Source organism: Gekko japonicus, unplaced genomic scaffold (assembly GCF_001447785.1).
Source record: "Gekko japonicus isolate JY-2015 unplaced genomic scaffold, Gekko_japonicus_V1.1 scaffold16, whole genome shotgun sequence".
Lineage (NCBI taxonomy): Eukaryota > Metazoa > Chordata > Lepidosauria > Squamata > Gekkonidae > Gekko > Gekko japonicus.
This window is the reverse complement of record NW_015169777.1, coordinates 1-18,829: the sequence shown is the minus strand read 5'-3', so window position 1 is coordinate 18,829 and position 18,829 is coordinate 1. Positions and strand designations below refer to the sequence as shown.

At 43.9% G+C, this 18,829-nt stretch overlaps 1 protein-coding gene across 1 annotated transcript; it reads right to left on the bottom strand.

Annotated features, from left to right (window-relative positions):
• Nucleotides 1-127: 127 nt before the first annotated feature.
• On the bottom strand, nucleotides 128-16,488 carry MED15 (mediator complex subunit 15; the record flags this gene model as incomplete). Its single annotated transcript, XM_015416673.1, has 12 exons — nucleotides 128-971; nucleotides 1,562-1,660; nucleotides 2,154-2,320; nucleotides 3,528-3,688; nucleotides 4,318-4,384; nucleotides 5,036-5,099; nucleotides 6,214-6,348; nucleotides 6,819-6,940; nucleotides 7,056-7,198; nucleotides 10,886-10,975; nucleotides 11,159-11,278; nucleotides 16,393-16,488. Coding segments are annotated over 12 exons (1,401 nt in total), but the record flags the coding sequence as incomplete, so codon positions are not given.
• Between the last annotated feature and the right edge of the window lie 2,341 nt (nucleotides 16,489-18,829).

The following is an 18,829-nucleotide window of genomic DNA, read 5'->3' as shown; positions in this document are numbered from 1 at the left end:
ACTAGCAGTGGTGGGTTAGCAAGAGAAAATGGCTGTTCAACATGGGAATAATACATTTATTACAGTAAAACAAAAGCTGTTGTTCAAGGTATGCAATATTGACATTTGTATTATAATCAGTGCCTACGAAGTACAATTTATAAAATGTCCTCAAATTGACACAGCAAGCCGTTCCTGTTTTGAAGAGAATCAGTCAGTTTGCAGAACTTCTGCAATGGTAATAGCAGAAGCACATGGAAACAGGAATACTTCTAAGAATGCAATTCCACAAAGACTAGCAACAGGCAGGAGAATGCAAACCCAGTGCTCAGTGAAGCAGCTTCTGTCTCACCCTAAGCACCCACAGGCAAGTCAGTTACTGCCATGCTGAATCCCAAGGTGACTAGTAACACTTTCAGTGACAACCTGAGCCATGTGGGAGAATAGGGAAAGCTTACCTGCTTCCTCAATCACCTGTCTGATCAGTAATAGCTCAATGGTCTTGCCCCATTGTAGGCAACCTCAGGTGAGGATGGCATCCAAATACACGTAACATAACATCTGGCACTGGACGAAGGCGGAAGGACACTGTCCCTTTTCCTATAGTAAGACTCCGTGACAGAAGTCTACAGATATTCTTCTCTTAAGAAGATGTTTTTTAAAAAAATCTGCTGACACGTCCATCTTGAGACCCTTGACAAATCCATCATATGCATCCAGCCACTGGCAAGGAGCACAAGAGCTAAACCTAACGCCAGACCCTCTTTATGAAGCCTGGCTCCTAGCAAACAAACATGAGTTAAGGCTTCTGCTTCTGTGGTTCTTCCAGCTGTGGCCCATCAAGGGGACATGATTTTAGGCAGCGGACAGGCAGGCCTGGCGGATACTCTGTGCCCAGGTGTTGAGGAGCGCTGTGACCGAGTGCTTGTCAGGAAGCTGCAGCAATTTGGACATCATGTAGCGATACACTGACTGCAAGAAGGGGTTTGCTTCTGGAAAAAAAAAAGCAAGATGGGCCCAAGCTTGAAAAATAATACAATAACATGACTTAACAGCATGCACGTATGTTGTCAAGACTCTGGATACCAGGGGTTGTATGGGGAGAAAGGCCCTGAAACTAGAAGATGTGGAGGCAGCCAATATCTGCTGCAACTCCTAGATCAAAAGGCAGTGCCTTGTCCAAACTATGGGTGAGGTAGGATTTCAGCTCTTGGCCGGTCTTTCTCCACAGATTTATTGCCAAAGCCTGGGACTCTGCATGGCCACCGCCATCTTAGAAAACCAGTGAAATGGAATGCACAGCCTGCAATTCAGGAACAAGCAGTCTCAGCTTTGAAGGCCAAAGCATATATTGCCAGTTTCTTTTTTTTTACAGCTTTAAAATCTGGAAGAGAGAATATCCTAAGCACCCTACTCACTTCTTAGTCTCTCATCTTTCCTTATTTCTTAATTTTGTGCTCAGAAAATAGTGGGCCACCCCCCAGCCTATTCCACCATGAGATCTAAGAAGTTAAGCTGATTAATATAGATGCCATAATCATCCACCCAACATGCCATCTCTTCCCTCCTCCTCTTTTCATACCATATTGTTGACGGTTATCAATCCACAGGGGGCTCTGATCTGGATAATCAGCTGGGACACTGAGCTGCAGTGGTGGAACATTTGGAAGGTTCTTATCATCTGAAATCAAAGACATTTGGCATTACCTAGAGAAATCTTTTCAAACACCATCTGAAAGCTGCTTGTCAAGCAATGTAATTTAACCTCTGGAATGTGGGGCACAAAGACTGCAGCCAACCGCTGACTGAACTATTATACAGCCCATTATAATCTCTCAGGTTTAACTAAGGACAAACTTCTAGCCTGTACCAAACAATCTGCTGCAGGTGGTGTGCAATGTTCCCTCTAAGCTGTGGAGTCTTGTGAACAAAAATTCTACTTTGTGAGCTACTGACATTAAAGTTCTGAGCAAGCGATTTGGCTGCTGCATAAATCATTTTGCTCTGGAGCCATCCTTCCTGAGCTGAAACAAAAATGTGTGAGCTGGAGGCTAAAAAACTGTGAGCTAGCTCACACTAACTCAGCTTAGAGGGAACACTGGTGGTGTGGGATTTCTGACAGTGCAGATGCTCCTACTCCTATGAACCCAGAACAGCTCTTCCTTCTTGCTTACCTAGCTTGCATATGAGGTGGACTGTGCCATTATTGCTGCAGTGGGAGGGATCCAGGTTTACCAAGAACTTGGGGTTCAGTCTAGCAACCTCTCCTTGTAATACATTCGGTATGGTTTGTCTTTCATCCTCTTCATACTTTCGCTTCCGAGGGGAAGATATTGGAGCCCTATGAAGCACAAACACACACCAGAGAGAAATATGAGAGGAAATGGAGGTTAATTAGTTTATTTGCGAAAAAGATGCAAGACATCTATTGACAAAGGTCTAACAAGAACAGCAAAAAAAGTGCTATTTAACATTTGGGAACAGCCAAAACAAAATAGAGGATGGCTAAGTTGGTCTGGTGCAATAAAGAGTGTCTTGTGGCACTTTAGACACTAGCAGATGTATGATTACATCTCCTTTTGTAGACTACATCAGGTGCCCACATCTAATGAAGTCCAGGAAGCTTGTGCCACCACACAAACAGCTGTATTTCCCAATCCAAAAGATCCACCTTCAGACTGAACATCTCAACAGCTGTAGGGAAGGACTATGGTGGCTGCTGGGACCCACCTGTGAGGGGGCATTACTTTAGACAGCCACATGGAGATTAAAAACCTCTGACTGAATTAAAGCAATGCATTAACCACTAAATCACAATACTGCTTGATTACAATGTTCAATCTGCAAGGCACAGCCCTTCGTCTCTAAGGACAATACTGAGGTTTGTTTGTTTATTCCAGGTTCAAAGTGAAACCCTGTTTTTCCCAATAAGCAGCCAATGTATTAATTAAAATTTTTACTTAAAAGTAATCTGATCCCTCAAGATCTGATTAAACACAACATTAAATTGATACACAGAATACTGGTATACCCCACAGAAATCAATCCTATATAAGCACGCATATCATTCTATTCTACCTAAACTGACTTTTAGAAAAAAAAAGATTATGTAATAAATGTGCTTTTCAAAGCGTCTTACACAGAGCTTTGTCTATTACGGAGATTTCACTGAATTCCAAATCAGAGAGTTTCAGAGGTTACAGGCTGTGGCCAGGTCATACAGAAGCTAATATAGACCAACATATGAACGATTTGATTCATGGTCTCTAAAGGCACAATGTAAAACACCTCTGATCATCCCAAAGAACAACTGTTGCATCTGTTCCATTTGTTCTTAAATTTATTCTGGGCATAAGGCCATTTATTTGTAAGTTATCATTTAAGGCTGAAAACTAAGTTAACCGGAACAGTGAAAAATGCAGGTCTGCAGATTTACACAAGAACATAAAAGCAAACTTTTAGGCCTACTGTGTCATCCTAAACAGTGATATAAAGTTTAACACACACACACCCCCAAACAGGACAGAAAGAGCAATCGTGATACATACGTGATAGGTGGGCCATGGATAGCTGTCATAGCTGGCATGAAGGTCCGGTAGAGGGAATGATTGAATACAGGGGAACGGATATTTGCCAGCACTGCATCGAGCAGGGGTTGGCACAGATACTGCTGTTTGGTGGGAGGCAATGCAGGAGGTGGGGGGGTGGGCTGAGAGAGAGATGTTGAATACATTTCTTAGGAGGATGCAGTCCTATAAATGTCACTGGACGTTACTGCGTTTTAAAAAATATATTTCCAATCATCCATTGAAAAGCACTGGCTCACAGAATACATCCATTTTGGTTCACTAAGCTCAGGCAACTTCCTGCAGAGATCCACAGCACCACTATGCGCCCCCTAACTACACACACCCTTTACCCACATCAAATTTGGTTGACAGAGACTGAATCAGACAGTAGAAACTGCATTATTGTACATGGACTGGCTTCCTGCCATGTAATCCCTGTTCCCTAGCTGCCCCAGTTCACCTATTCTGCTTGGCCTTGTAAACCGGCTTCCACTTTCTAGGATCTTTAGGTTTTATTGATGGACAATTCTTGCTCACCCAGCCATGGGCACCCAAACACATCCACATAACTATGGGCTCAGATAAAACCCTCAGAAAAGGAATTCCCCTGGACATATGACAGAGCCTGTGAGCCTGATGTCAAAGGGAAAGGCCAGTGCTATTCTTGGTTTCTGTAATATAACAGGAAATAAACTATGGCAGGGGAGAGAAACAACAGCATCAGTCTGTCTCTTTATCCCTGTCTTCCACCCACACCCACACTGCTTACCACAGCCATGTCATTCTTGAGCTTCTCCAGAGCAATTTCACATTTTTGCAAAGTCTTCAGAGGACAGCTGTGAAGAAAGGAGGATGACATTCTTAGAGCTTGTGAACATTAGTGCCGTGGTTAAGTGTGCTCATTGAGAAGGGAAAGCAATCCCCCCCTCAACCCAATTCACAGAAATGTGACTAAAGCAAATATGCAGTCTAGTAACACATGGATCAATTGGCTGCCCAAGGACTGGTACGGCAGCTACCGGCAGTTCCTGGGATTTCTTGCCCAGCACACTCCCTCTCATCCCCTTGGAGCTGCTCATGGAGGGCAGACGAGGACAGGAAGAAGTTTCTTGAAGCTGTGGGCACCTGCTAACTTGCTCAGCTCTTACTTGTGGCACACTTAAATACGAAAGAACAGAACAAAGAGCCCAGAGAAAAAGCACAGCTACTCAGATAAATGCCAAAAACTCATCTAAGGAGCCTTTCTTACACAACAAGTGAAAATGGAACTGCAGAACAGCAAGCACAAGGTATGCTCGATTCAGGAGCATTTCATTCTATCCCATTACTGCCAAGCAAGAAACCGATTCTGCTGATGGAAACTCCAGCAGATGAATGGGGCTACCTCAGGACTCTTCACATTTTTCTTATTTATAATAAGGGTTTTGAAGGCAATGAGTTTGGAAGGAAGGAATTCAACTTTTGGGTAGGGTGGAAGTAAAGCTTACCGTTTGGAAGGATCAGTCAGAATATCCAGAAGGCTTTTCATCTTACTCAGGTCCTTCTTCCTGTCTAACTTAAAGCAAGAGACACCTCAGAAATGCAGCTATGCTAAATTATCCTGCGAGTAAGAGTGATGCACGGCTCAACAGGGGCAGCCACGTTAGCATTTCAGCTTCCTTTTTATTTCAAGTTTGTTCTCCACAGGCCAGGTGCTAAAACTTCACATATTTCAAGATGTGCATGTTCCCTTTTCCTCCTGCTGAGTTGCAGACTTGGGTATTTGTTTGTTTTGCATTACAGCATATGCACCAATAAATATAGGGTGCATTTAGGAGTGGAGAAAAAAGATAACTGAGTTGAAACTGCAAGCTAGCCAGGTTTAGCCTCTACTTAAGGAAGTGAGCTAGAAGGATGGATGGATGGATTCACCCCAGACAGCAGAGCTGCAAATTCAGGCTGTGATGGACAATGAAGGGGCAGGTCAATGCTTTAAAAGAGGAACTGCCATAGGTATTTGCCCAGCCCAACCAGAATGTCTGAACCTCTTCACTCAAGCTCAAATTTCCATGTCAAAAAAGCAGACTTGCACCTTCCTGACAAGATTTGCAACAGATAGCACAAGAATACTGCTAGTCTGCACCCACTGTAAGGCACCATTGTCACCACCATCCTCCTTTTGGAAAGCAAGATGATGGAGAAGTAGGCCTTAGGCCTCCTTGTGTGCACAGGATCCAGCCTGGCCCAACAAACTGCAGTTTAGCTACAGAATAACCCTAAGTCATTCTGCATATTAAAGGGGTACTGTTTCTAAGGATGTTGGCAACTGATAGAAATGAGCATGCTTGACTGATAGAAATGAGCATGTTCAAAGCCCAGGACAGTTGACATGGCACTTCCTTGTCCTGTACCCACAATGGTACAGAGTTTTCAAGGCAGGCTACTGGCAACTCCATGTGTAGCTGAACATGTTTATCAGCAGCCCTAGACAATGCAATTCCCATACATATCCCAGGACCTTTAGCCAGCCCGCCATAAACTGCACCCTCTTGCTGAAGAGTCTCAGTGTTCGAAGGATCCAACTTGGCGTGTGTTTACCAGACAGTAAAGTGGTTTCCTATTGATTCCCATCTCATTCCCCATCCCAGATTCAGAAAGGACAGAGAACTGGAAGGGCCACACATACCTTCATTCTTATCTATTTTGTTGATCATCCTTCGGAGAGGCTCAATATACTTGGACAGCTGCTTGAGTTTCTCTAGATACTGCTGCTCCTCTGACTGGCTGGAGCTGGCTGGGCTCATGACTGAGTTGGGGTTGCCTTCAAAGCAGAAAGAGATCACAGGTTGAGTCCAAGGCTGCCAGAAGGTACAAAGGCCTGCCCTGAGCTTCCCCTATCCCTCATACATGGTCTGGCCCAATCTAATCTACAGCACTCACACCTTCTTTCCCACCTTTCCTGCTGCTACCCCTGAAGCTTCAATCTTGCAAATGTGACTGGCCAGGCTGGGGCAGGGAAAGGTGCTAGAAGAGCCTAGGGCAGATTTTTCTCTATTCCTAGTTGTTTCAGTATCAGAGAAAAGGAATTTGACAGAAGAGATCAGGGAAAGAAAACATCACCATCTGCCTATCAGGTACAAAGTATAATGTTCACCCGTTCCACCAACCCTGGCTTTAAAAAGGCTCCTTCAACCGTGTTCATGAAAAAAGTTCACTATGGGCAAAGACTTGGTTAAGAAGGAAGAAGAGAACCCGCTCTTGGACTGCTAATTGCATTTCCATACAAACCACCTGGTGTATTGAGTGGAGAAGGGACACTGAAGTTTTGCGGTGTTCGTGCAGCTGCTGGACTCTGGGAGGGTTGCGGAGATGGACTGGGGAGGAAACTGCTGGGAGAAGGGGCTGGACCAGAGCTGAAAGAAGAGGAAGACATTTTGCACTGAAGTGAGCAGAGGCAGCCATTTACCCTTGTAGATAAAACCTGATCGGTTAGAGCCAGCATGCTCTCGCTCCCCCTGCAAAGCTTACCTGACATTGGAGTTGGGCTGAGAAGTCGGCTGCCCTGGCTGGGGAGAGGGCTGTGGCTGAGGTGGTGGAAGCATTGGCTGGGATGTCTGGGCTTGCTGGACTGGTGAAGGAGAGGACATCATGGTGATGCTACTTTGGCTGACCTGGAACAAAAGGACTCGTAACTGTCGGCAAGAGAGCCTTTCCCAAGCAGGCTACAGTTAGGGTAACAACAACAGGCCTTCAGCCAATTGCCTGGTGTTTGCCACAGAGGCTGCCTCACGAGCAGTGGATATACCGGCAGATCCTTTAAGTTTACCAGTGTGTGCTAGTGCAAACATCTGTAAGAATGTCAGAATGTCAAAGCAAGGACAATGCTCATTTTGGACCTCCAAATCTCTTTATCTGATGCAACAAAACCATATTCCTCAATAGGGCATGCTCATAGAACATGCTGAACCAAATGGCCAAGATGATCTTCTGGGAGGCAGAGCATATCCTCTGCATGTTTAAAGATCTCAGGTTTGATCCCCAGGACCTCCAGTTATGCTCAGCACCCAGTACACAGAAATAGCTGATTGTAGTAGGCAATACTGAGTACTGCCAGTGTTTACAATTTTGCCCTCAATGTTTGCAAAGTCTAACAAAATTAGCATTAGAAGACAAGACCAGGCAAAGTCTCCAGCCCCTCAGTGGGAGACCCTTCACAGACCAGACAAGCTCTCTAAAATCCGAATGAAGAAGCCCAATTAATCATGATCTTCCCACCCTCAAACCAGGCCGTCTGTGTGTCTAGTTAGGGGGCTATAACATCATACTGTCACAAGACTTGAACTAAAATAGAAGAGACTCATTTACTCTGAGAAACAACTACCTTGAAGTTGCTTCCGCCTTGGATTTACAAAAAAGACAAATTTAGAGTTGTATGCTATGTTTGGTAGCTGGCTGATTTAAATTTGGTGTTACGATCCACTTCCCTAATGCAATATAGTAGAGAAATATTTTTGTATGATGCTCTATGCATCTTATATGTTCAATATCTTACTTATCACAAGGTTGTATGATACTGATGTGTTCTTGTTTTGTATACATGTTGTAATAAACTCAATAAAATTTTAAAAAAGAATAATCGGGCTCTTTTGCTCTCAAGGTAATTATCTTGGTCATATTTCAAGAGGGATAGGTGTGTTAGTCTATTTCTGTGAAATAAATCGGAGTCTAGTGGCACTTAAACCAGTATTTATTCTAGTATAAACTTTTGTATGTCAAAGAGCCATGTGTAATGGCCGAGGAATCACAAATCCTTGTAAGTGCTTCGGAGATGATATCAAACTTCTTAATATGCTCTAATTATTTAATAAATTAGCTAATACATTTTTCAAGAAGTCTCACTTTGAAGTTCTTCTGATGAATAATGGTGTCTCTTAGATCAGTGCCAGTTCTCCCAACTGGTTCCTGAATATTGCCATCCTTAATGTCAGTGTTAAGTCCTTTCTTTGCATAGGGACTGAGCTGTCTGTCATACGTAAAGAGCAAAAGGGCACTGCTGACACAGGATGGTGTATATCACATCAGAGGAAGAATAAATATATGGGGTCCTAATGATCTCACCCTGTATTTCATGGCCCTTTAACTCTGTTGTTTAAGAAGAAATCTTCGTTTTCTACCTAGTGACGTTCCTCTACATGTATCTAACAAAGTGAGCTCTAGTAGATGAAGTTTATGCTAGAATAAAAGCTTGTCCTTAAAGTGAATCAACTATTGCAAGTTAACCACACTTTCTTTGTTTCACCAGATTTTGAAACACTCCTTTTAATGTAAGCAATCTTTAGCAGTAGATGAGTTTCCCAACTATGTTTATATAAAAACAGACGCTTTAATTGCTAAAAGGAGAAAAGAAAGTACATTTACACGAAGTTCTACCAATATTGTCTATCCCCACAAATGAGAAAATCTTTTGAATGTTTGTAAGGAACTGAGGGAAACTGTTATTCCCAACTTATATAAATCTTAAATGCTGGCAGCCGTTTATTTAAATGCACTGCAAGGGCCCACCAGTTACACAGCTACTGAGATGTCACACTTCCCAAGTCAAACTGTCATGTGGGATTTAAGGCCAGATGTCCAACCCAGGTTGGACCTTGACTGCCTAGAGTTCCCTTTTGCAGAACAGAACTCTGCTCATTCAAGAGTGCCAGGACTGGGCTTTGCTGCTGTAGTACAATTCTCACAAACAAGTAGTTATTCATTTAGGTTCATTTGATGGAGTGCAACCTAGGGCCACAAGTGTTCATGAATGACCTGGGTGTGTGCATGCATCCTTTCATGCATCCAGAACCGGCAACATCAGCAGCTGCACTAGACTGTTCTTAGATGATGCCCATCTACTTCCAATGTTTTAAAATATGAGCAAGTAGATGCAATGGTGGGCAAACTATACTTGGGGAACAATCTCAGCTCGGCAGTGCCCTGAGAGCTGCTTCTAACATCTATAGCTATCTTTCTCCGGTAATATAAAGAGACTCTGTTACCTTTTAAATCTGTTCCCTGAAGCATTTTCTTTACATATCCGTTTTACCAAACTGATCTAATGATGGTTTTGCATCTCCTTCTTCAGAACTAATGGTTGCAGTTGTGACTGTATCCCATTTCATTAGCAAAGGAGACCTAGTTCCCCAATTGTCAGTTGAACCACACATTCACTGACTGACCTTCAGGAAATTACCAACTTCAGCCTCAGTTCTCCCACTGTAAAAACTAAAACAGCCACCTACCTCATATGTGCAGTGCAAGGTCAAAGCAGTAAGACTAAAAAGCTCACACTTGAGAGGAGAGAAACAATTCTATGATATCGGTTAAGCTTGCAAGCCCCTTATGATGCAGCCTGGTTCACTGTAAGGCATGCAACCAGTGCAGGGCTTGTCCTGGCTTTTCTCAAGCGGATGCTATCCAAGTCCCATAATGTACCCCAGGACATTCCTAAGAGTGTGTAACTAGACTGTGTAACGTGTTGGAAAGAAAATACCAAAACAGGCTTAAGGAAGCTCCATCTCCAGAACAAAGGTAGGAACCACTGGAGGAATGCCTTTGCAAACGGTGAGAATGTTAGAGCATTCTAAACAGAGGTTGCTCCTCCCAAGATTTCTTACAGTGAAGATACGATGTAGTCAATGTTAACTGTGGGTGTTGGAGATGTGGGTGAAAATCCATAAACCTTTTGGGTATTGATCTTGGACAGTCAGTCCTCTCACAATCTGTCAATATTCAAATCCATGACATCTCTCTCATGCAAGAATGACTGATTATACAGTAGAAGAACAAAAATGAACAAAAGTCAGTTCCAACTGTCTTTAGGATCAGCAATTTGAAGTATGTGACTGTTCCATAAGTGTAATGGTTGAGGTCCTCGTTGGACCTCCTGAGCCCACCAGAAGAATTCTAGAAGGAAACAAGGATATGCTTCTTGATCCAGACCTGGCAAGCCCTGCAATGGTTCACTTTAGGGATAAAGAAGGGTCACACAGAAGGGACTTCTCTGCGCGCTGGAGTGGACTAGACCAGAACAGACTTGGCTGCAGCTGGGCTTAGCAAGCAGGCAGATGCATCACTGAGCTTCTCAGGTGAAAGACTGGAGGTGAGGGAGGAGAAAGAGAAGCAACTATAATGCACAGTTGGGCATAGCATGTGGGAGAGAGACAGTAACATGGACACCAATTTAAACATCCAGGGAGGGACAAGAATCCATCTGCTGGCACTGAATACACATCTCTGGAGTGACTTCTGTAGCCACCCCCTGCCTCAGAGTTTACGTCCATGTTAGGCACACATCAGTGGCCAAATCAGCAGCTTACATGTTGTCCATTCATGTGAGCTGTGAACTCCTTCAGTATCTCTTCTGCAAGAAAGGGGTTGTCTGAAGTTCCATGTTTCCAGAAGCTGATCTAAGGGTATTGCAAGAGTTCCTTGTCATATATTACAAAGCTGCATGACAAGCTGCTAAATTTGCACATCAGCAGTTGAACACAACCTACAAATCAGCCCTCGGACAATGCAGATGGCTGGCGCAATCTCCACTAACCCTCGCGGAATCCCCAACTGCAATGTTTGTCAGCTTCAGTAAATACCTGAGGCATTTGCTGTCCACCCAAAGGAATGGTGCTTGGAGGCGTGGCAGATACTGCGGTGGTAGGCGGGAACCGTGGTCTTATTTGCATCCCACCTCGGGCCATAGTTGCGGTGATCATCTTGGGAGGACAGAGGGACAGACAAAAGTAATCGCAAAACGAGAAATGCAGCACACTGGCAGGATGAGAAGCACATGCAGCCTCCAAGGAGGTGAAAACCAGGTGAACTAGTCTCAGGACACCAACCCTGGCATAAACCTGCTCTGGAGAGACTCCTTGTTTGGCTTTACCAAAAGGCCATCTACCTGCCAAGGACACCCAGTGGACTGATAGCTAGAATCCAATGGGAAAAAAGGGACCCATTTTGAAATGGCTGAGGGTTTGGACCACAAACTGGCTAAACATTTGATCTGATTTGAATGTTGGCTGCCAAGGATCTATATTGGGTGCCAACATGGGATGCGTGGCTCTTACTCAATGGGCACCGTCCCCCACCCCACCACATGGTCCCAGCCTGTATTGGGTCCTATCTAAGGCCCAGGCTGGGTCCAATTCTCTCCGAAGGCTGTGCAACACAGACAATGCCACCCCCCTCACCCTGCATACAGACTCACATACACTGTGGTCTGACATAAGGTGCAGGCCCAAATATGGCACATGGACACAAGAGTAGCTGAGCCACCAACTAAGTGGGCAAACATTTCTGAGAGCCACTCCCATCCTCTTGTCTCTTTCTGACCCTTAGAATCCTTAGACTAGCCCAGCCACTTGTGGGAATGATGACAGGTGCCCTTATATTTAGTGCTCCATGTCAATGGATTGAAGCAGCCATAGCGACATGTCTTGGGGAAAGAATCACAGAGCTCAAAGTTGCTAACAAAAAAAAGTTAGAACACACATCAAGACAGAGAAAAGAAAAGCCACAACTTAAAGAAACAGCATCAAAATCAGCGCAGCTGTTAGTTCATGACATCACAATGTATCCCCTCCTGGCCTGGGGCAGGGAGGGATGGTCTAAGACAGGATTTCAAAAGGGAAATGAATGACTGGGTTTCAGAAACAAACAACATGCATGTTAACACACGCACACACTCAACATGCAAGAGCCACCACAAAATGCACAACACACACATACAGCTTCGGCTTCCAAGCAGTTATGGATAATGTTACAGGTCGCAGGGACAAGAGGTGCCATCAGAAGCAAAATGTGGTGCAGCAGCAACACAGCCTTGAAGGAAAAGGGGGAGGGGGCACCACTGGCAGAACACGTGCCCTTCCAGGCAGAGCCACACGGATGCCAGCATGTGCACAGAATGCAAGCGGACCACCTTGGGCCTGTGCCTCTTGCCACACCACACCAGAGGGAAGCCAGCCTGCTGGGGCCCCTTCCTCCAACAGCAGGTGAGCCAGAAGTACGGTCAGCTCTTTACAACGGATCTTGATGGAGCAGCTGCTGCTCAGCACTTTCCTGTTCTGAAACAATGGCTCAGAAGGGGAGCAACAGGTCCTTTGAAGGCAGCAGGAAGCAGGGTTCCTTTCACCATTGGTTCAGGTCTGCCAAGACTCCCCGTTCAAGTGGAACCACCACCTGGCTCCATTACTATGGGGAGGTCTAGGGGAAAGGGGTTCAAGGGAGACTGCTTGGCAAACACTGAGAATGGAAGCCCCTGGAAACATTTATTCAAGCAGAGAGAGGAAGATATAAGGGGGACACAGCCTGGATCTCCCCTGCACCACCAGGGCAGGAGCCCGAGTCACCAGCCCAGAAATTTCAAGACCAGTTTCCTTGCAAGGAAGAGCAATTCTTCCTCTGGACACTTCTTACAATGTAGCCAGCAAGTTGTTGAATTTGTACAGGGCAGACCTAGGTACAAATCCCTGAACTTGCTGGATGGGGGTCTAGACCTCACCCTGCTCCTTTCACCCCACACTCCCAAATCGAGGAAAAAAAATGAAAATATTAATAGCCAATCTCATGGGGGGGGGGGATTGTGAGGATCATCAAAATAGGGACCATACAGCCCACTGCCTAGTAAAAGTACCACAGAAGTCAGTGACGGACAACAGGATTTAGTTACAACAGCAGCTTTAATAAAGTTCGGTGGTTCATGCCCCACTCCCATCTGCCCCAGCAGTCTCCAACTGGAGAGCAGGCAGCCAAGAGTCAAAGTGGGAAATCCAAGTGACAAATCCAAGTGGAAGGTCAGCCAGTCTGTATGCCAACAATTCCTTGGTTGCCTTTCAAAGGCCCACCGAAAACTGCCAGGAAGACCCCTGAATTGTTGTAAGGTAAGGCAGGGGAAACTTTTTTGTAAAGCAAAATGTCACTCTAGTTACTCAGGAGAAAGTAGCCACCAGTGTCACAGTACAGCAGGGAGATGCATCCTGGTGTTGCAGAATGTGAATAATCAAGGTAGTTTCCTGAAGAGGGAACTACTATTTGTTTGGAATGAGAGGTAGAAAACACACAAAGGTTTCTTCCCCAGGACAAATACTTAAAATTGCAAGGTTCAAAAATTTGTTCTTCCGCCACTAAGTAGCTAAGAATTAGCCAAATTATAAAAATGTTACCACCTACATATCTTGTAAAAAGAATATGCAAGTAACCAACCCAGACTCCAGGGGTTTAGCTAGCAACTACTGATCTGTCTCTGCAGGGATTCCTGTTTTGATATGGATTTATTTATTTATTTATTTATTTATTTATATTTGAATTTCTACCCCGCCCTACCCCGGAGGCTCAGGGCGGCTTACAGGGCACTAAGTGCCAGGTTAAAACAATACAATATGATTTAAAACAATAAATTACAATAAAATGAACAATTTTATTTGCATCTTCTCTGCTGGCTTGAAAACTCAATTCCCTATATTAGCATAGCAGGACCTTCCACAAGTAGCACATCTATTTTTTTTTCCTAAGGGCACAATTGTCCCTCTGGAGTGACTGGAGCCCTTCTCACAACAATTGTGACCGCCAGCCAAGGGAGGGCTCCTCTTAATCGCAAGAACTTCCCAATCTGGACCACAATTTCAATGTCTCTTGCACCATATCAGCCTCTACACTGGCTGACCTCCAAACAACAGATTTGCCTTAGATATTTACAGAATAGAAGCTAGAACTTGAAATGAATCTACAGGAGGAGGAGTAGGAGGAGGAGATTGGATTTATACCCTGCTCTTCACTCGGAGTCTCAGAGCAGCTTACAATCTCTTTTCCCTTCCCACAACAAACACCCTGTGAGGTAGGTAGAGATGTGAGAGCTCTTTCAAGGGCTGCTCTTGAGAGACCCAAGGCCACACTAGCAGCTGCAAGTGGAAGAGTGAGGAATCAAACTTGGTTCTCCCAAATTAGAGTCCACCACGCTCCTAACCACTACACCAAACTGGTATCTGATGAAAGGAGCTTTGCCTCTTGAAAGCTCATACCCCAAAAAGCTTGTTGGTCTCTAAAGTGCTGCTGGACTTGAATCTAGCTATTCTATAGAAGCAAAAGGAGACTGTCCATGCCCCAGTGACCTTTAACAGCTGTGTCTTCCATAGTACCAAATGCCATGCAAAAGCTGTACAATAGAAAATGGTGAACTTCTGGCATTTGGAACAAAGCAACAGAAATCCAGAGAGCAACAGAAGCGGGTCTTCTGAGCCCACCCTTAAAGTCCTTGCCACCGCCACCCCCACTATGTGGGGGGAGAGAGTCTTAATTACATCCTGCCTTATACACTTGTAGTCAAGAAATGAACACTCCTCACCACCGTGTCATGTTCTGCCCCGTTTAATTGCTGCAAGCTAGTTACTCTGTCTCTCTGACAACTCACACACTGTGCAAGCAAAAGGGAGCCACCAAATCTTTTGGTAAGACTTACTAGGCTCTTCTCACCCCAGATTTGCTCATCCCCTCCTCCAAATGGAAGATCCATAACTAGATAGCTGTTGAAGGGCAGTGCAGAGAACCAACTACATGAAGTTGTGGGATGGGAAAGGGAGAATTTGGGGTCTACAAAGGGGAAGTGGGCAAGAGCTGGCACATCCTGCATCAGGATGAAAAGGCCTAGAACTAAGCAAAGAGCAGAAGATACTTCAAGTGGCTTCCTGCCATCACAGCCAAGAGTTCATGAGCTCTATCCGCACTGCACTCATCTTCATCACGCCTCAGAAAGGTCTACTCCTCACATGACCCCACCCCACCTTACTGGCTCCCTCTTGCTACCTTGACACTTGTGTTCTCTTAAACCACTATTGGCAGGAGACAAGCATCCAGAGCGCTGCCAGCAGGAAAGGGTCTGCCCAGCTGCTGGCTTTGTGATATTTTGGAATCGAGCAGGAAGAAGCGCTCTTTAGAAGGGCTTGCATTAAAGTGTGCAGGTGAGTGGGAAAATGTCTCCCTTGCAGGTTTATCACTCACAAGCCTTTCTAGTACAACACTGGTTGGGAACCTTGCTTCCTTCCTGTATTCATGTCAGGCCAACAGGATGAAGCCTGCCACCAGCGGTGAACTAATATGGATGACAAGGTCTTGGTTGGCTCACAGATGTGTTCGGAGACAGAAAAGAATTGCTGCCGAGAGTATGGGCCACTTCAGGCTGAGCTGGGCCACCAAAATGGTTGCCATGGTTTTGCACTGCTTCACAGCCATTACCAACGCTTGCCACCATTTGCAAAGTGCTTCACAATCCATGGAGGGAAAAACCACAGCAAAGAACAGCTGGAGATCTAACTCTGAGGCCTCTGGCATTCTCTTCCAGCGTCAAGTGGTGAACTTCAGGCGCTTCATCATGTGGCCCTGAAGCTGCAAGAATCTTCTCTTAACTACTTCTCATCCAAATAAGGCAGCTTCTTAGAGCTCATATTACTCAGAACAGACAGTCCATAAAGGGGCACCAAGCTCCTGTAGGGGAAATGTACTGTGTTCGCATTAGAGGAAAAGGAAGTAAAACAATTGGGAGTTTTCAAATGCTCCAGAAGCAACCAGAAATCCCCAAGGAGTCCCATCAGCCACCTGGCTCCAGCAGGCAGCCACTAACAGGTGCATGGCCACATCACTTTGGTCAACCTCATCACCTCAAACATGCACAGAAGGCCCCAAAAATCTTGCCTCCATCACAAGGCAAAGGGGACTGCAGGGGAAAGGAGGCTCAGAGCCTTCATCTGAAAGCCACCAGGAACCTCCTTCATGCTACCTTGGCATGCAATTTTCCACCAGCATGGGCCCGTGCGCTCAGGGGTGTGTGACTTACCGGTCCTGATGCTCCCATCTGAGCAGCCTGGGCCTGAGCAGCTGCCTGCTGTTGCTGTTGCTGCTGCTGTTGGTGCTGCTGCTGCAGAGTTCTTACCTTGAGTAACAAAACAAAGCACCAAGGTCTACAGAAATCAAGCCACCTGAAGCTTCCAAGCATCCATGTGGCTTCCTGGAAATCTCACTGGCCCTAGGCACCTCTCACTGTTAAACCTATGAAGTGCCTCATATGACGGACTGGTCCAGCTAGCACTGTATTGTTTGGTACAACTGGAAGTGGCCCTCAAGGGTCTGGGGTAAAGAAGAGATAGTCCAGCCTTGCTAGCCGAGATCCTTTGTACTGGAGATGCTTATCAACAGCATGCAGTTTAATGTACAATTGTTTCAAGTCTAGACTATAATAAACTTTCTTGTCTACAATTAGGATTTGGATCAGTGGAATAAGGAGGCTTTTGAGAAGAGAAGATGTTCAGGAATTAATTTAATTAAGTTTAGATGAATTCTTCCCTATTCAATATCACCACAGAAGTAACTCGGCCAGTGATATGGGACATGTTCAAAGCCTGTAACAGGAGTTCATAATTCATAATTAAAGATGGAGATTTACATAGGATAGCAAAAAGTCAAGAACTAAGATTAATAAAGGAGATTCAATCTCAAAACAGGGGAATCTTCAGGCTCTGAGTAATATTGAACATTTGAAAGCTCAGAATCAAAAAGAGCCTATATACTCCAGAGTATGATACATTCAATTAAACAGAAACATCTTGAATTCGGGAATAAGCCATCTAAACAATTAGTACAGGTTTCACAGAAAGAAATCAAAAGAATCTAATAAATGATGGAAGATTTATAAAATCTAGATATAATGCAGCAGTTTTAAAACTTCTGTGAAAAACTCTTCACCTCTGGTCAACCTAATATAAAGCTTATTAAGGATTTTCTCATGAAGGTTAAGATTCCTAAGGTAATGCAGCAGGATGTAGAGATTTTGAAAGCAACATTTACTACGGAGGAGACAACAGCTGTTATAGAGGACTTAAAAAGCAATAAGGCACCGTGCCTAGATAGCCTTACTCCTGAATTTTATAAAGCACTCCTGCAAAAAATTGGAAGGTCATTATTGACAGTGATTAATCCGATAACACTCAGACAGGAAATCCCCACTTAATGGGACAGAAGCCAAAATTATAGCCATTTCTAAACCAGGGAAGGATCTATACATGTTCTGCTCATATTGTCCCATTTCCCTGCTTAATCAGATTTTAAAATATGGTCATCTATGTTAGCTGAGAGATTGGATAAAGTTATTACTAAATATACTGAATATACAAAAGGGGTTCTTGGGGAACAGACGGCTGGCTGGAAATATCAGCAGGATTATAAATGTAATATAAAAAGGGTAAATAACTCAGGACAAAATCATGCTTCTCCTTCTCAATGCAGAAAAGGCATTTGATAGAGCATGACTATCTTGTTCAAGTTATAGAAAGATTTGGTCTAGGACAAAAATTTGGAAATTGGATATCACTTATACATCAATCTTAATGGGCGACAGTCCTCATTAATGGTAATATATCAGAGAAATTATCCCTTTCTAGAAGTACGTGTTGAAAGTGAAATTTTCCCTTTCATCCCTTTTGTTTGTCTTGGTCACAGAACCACTAGCAATTACAATAAGGGACAATGGAAAGATTTTAGGTGTTAGCTTTGGGAATCTGATCTCTAAAATTTGTTTATATGCAGATGACATAGTACTCACATTGTCTAGACCAAGACATTCCAATATTGCTAAGATCTGCTCCATTCCATGGACAGTGCATCCAATTAAATATCTAGGAATTTGGTTAAAACAAGTTCTTGATTCTATTGTGGAATATAATCACCAAAATTATTTGAGGAAATCAAAAAGGAGCTGGTATTTTGGTGTACTCTATTTCTTTCATGGCTTGGTAGACTGGCAATGTTGAAAATGAATATTTTACTCAGAATCTTGTTTTTATTTCTTAATTTAACATTACCTGTGAAAACGTATATCTTTAAAGCCTGGGAACAAATATTTAAAGAATTCATTTGGTTAGGAAAAATCTTACAGTGGCTATGAAAACTCTAATGGTTTAAAATTGAAAGATCTGATTTGGTATGATAACAGGAAACTGACTTGGGATAATTCTATTATATACGCCATATTGGCAATTTGGTATAAGTTAAAGGGTAGTTTTTGTCTGGGTTTGTCACCAATTACATCAGTATTCTTTAATGAACAGATACAATAATCTCCAAACCTGGAGAAATAACAACTTGGATACTTTAGAGACATTAACTATATGTCAATATGTTATCATATGAAGAGGTGGTGATAAAGATGGGAAGAATAAAACCCTCATTTTAAGATCTAAAACATCCTTTGAGTTCCGGTTATGGCTGCGCGCCCGACG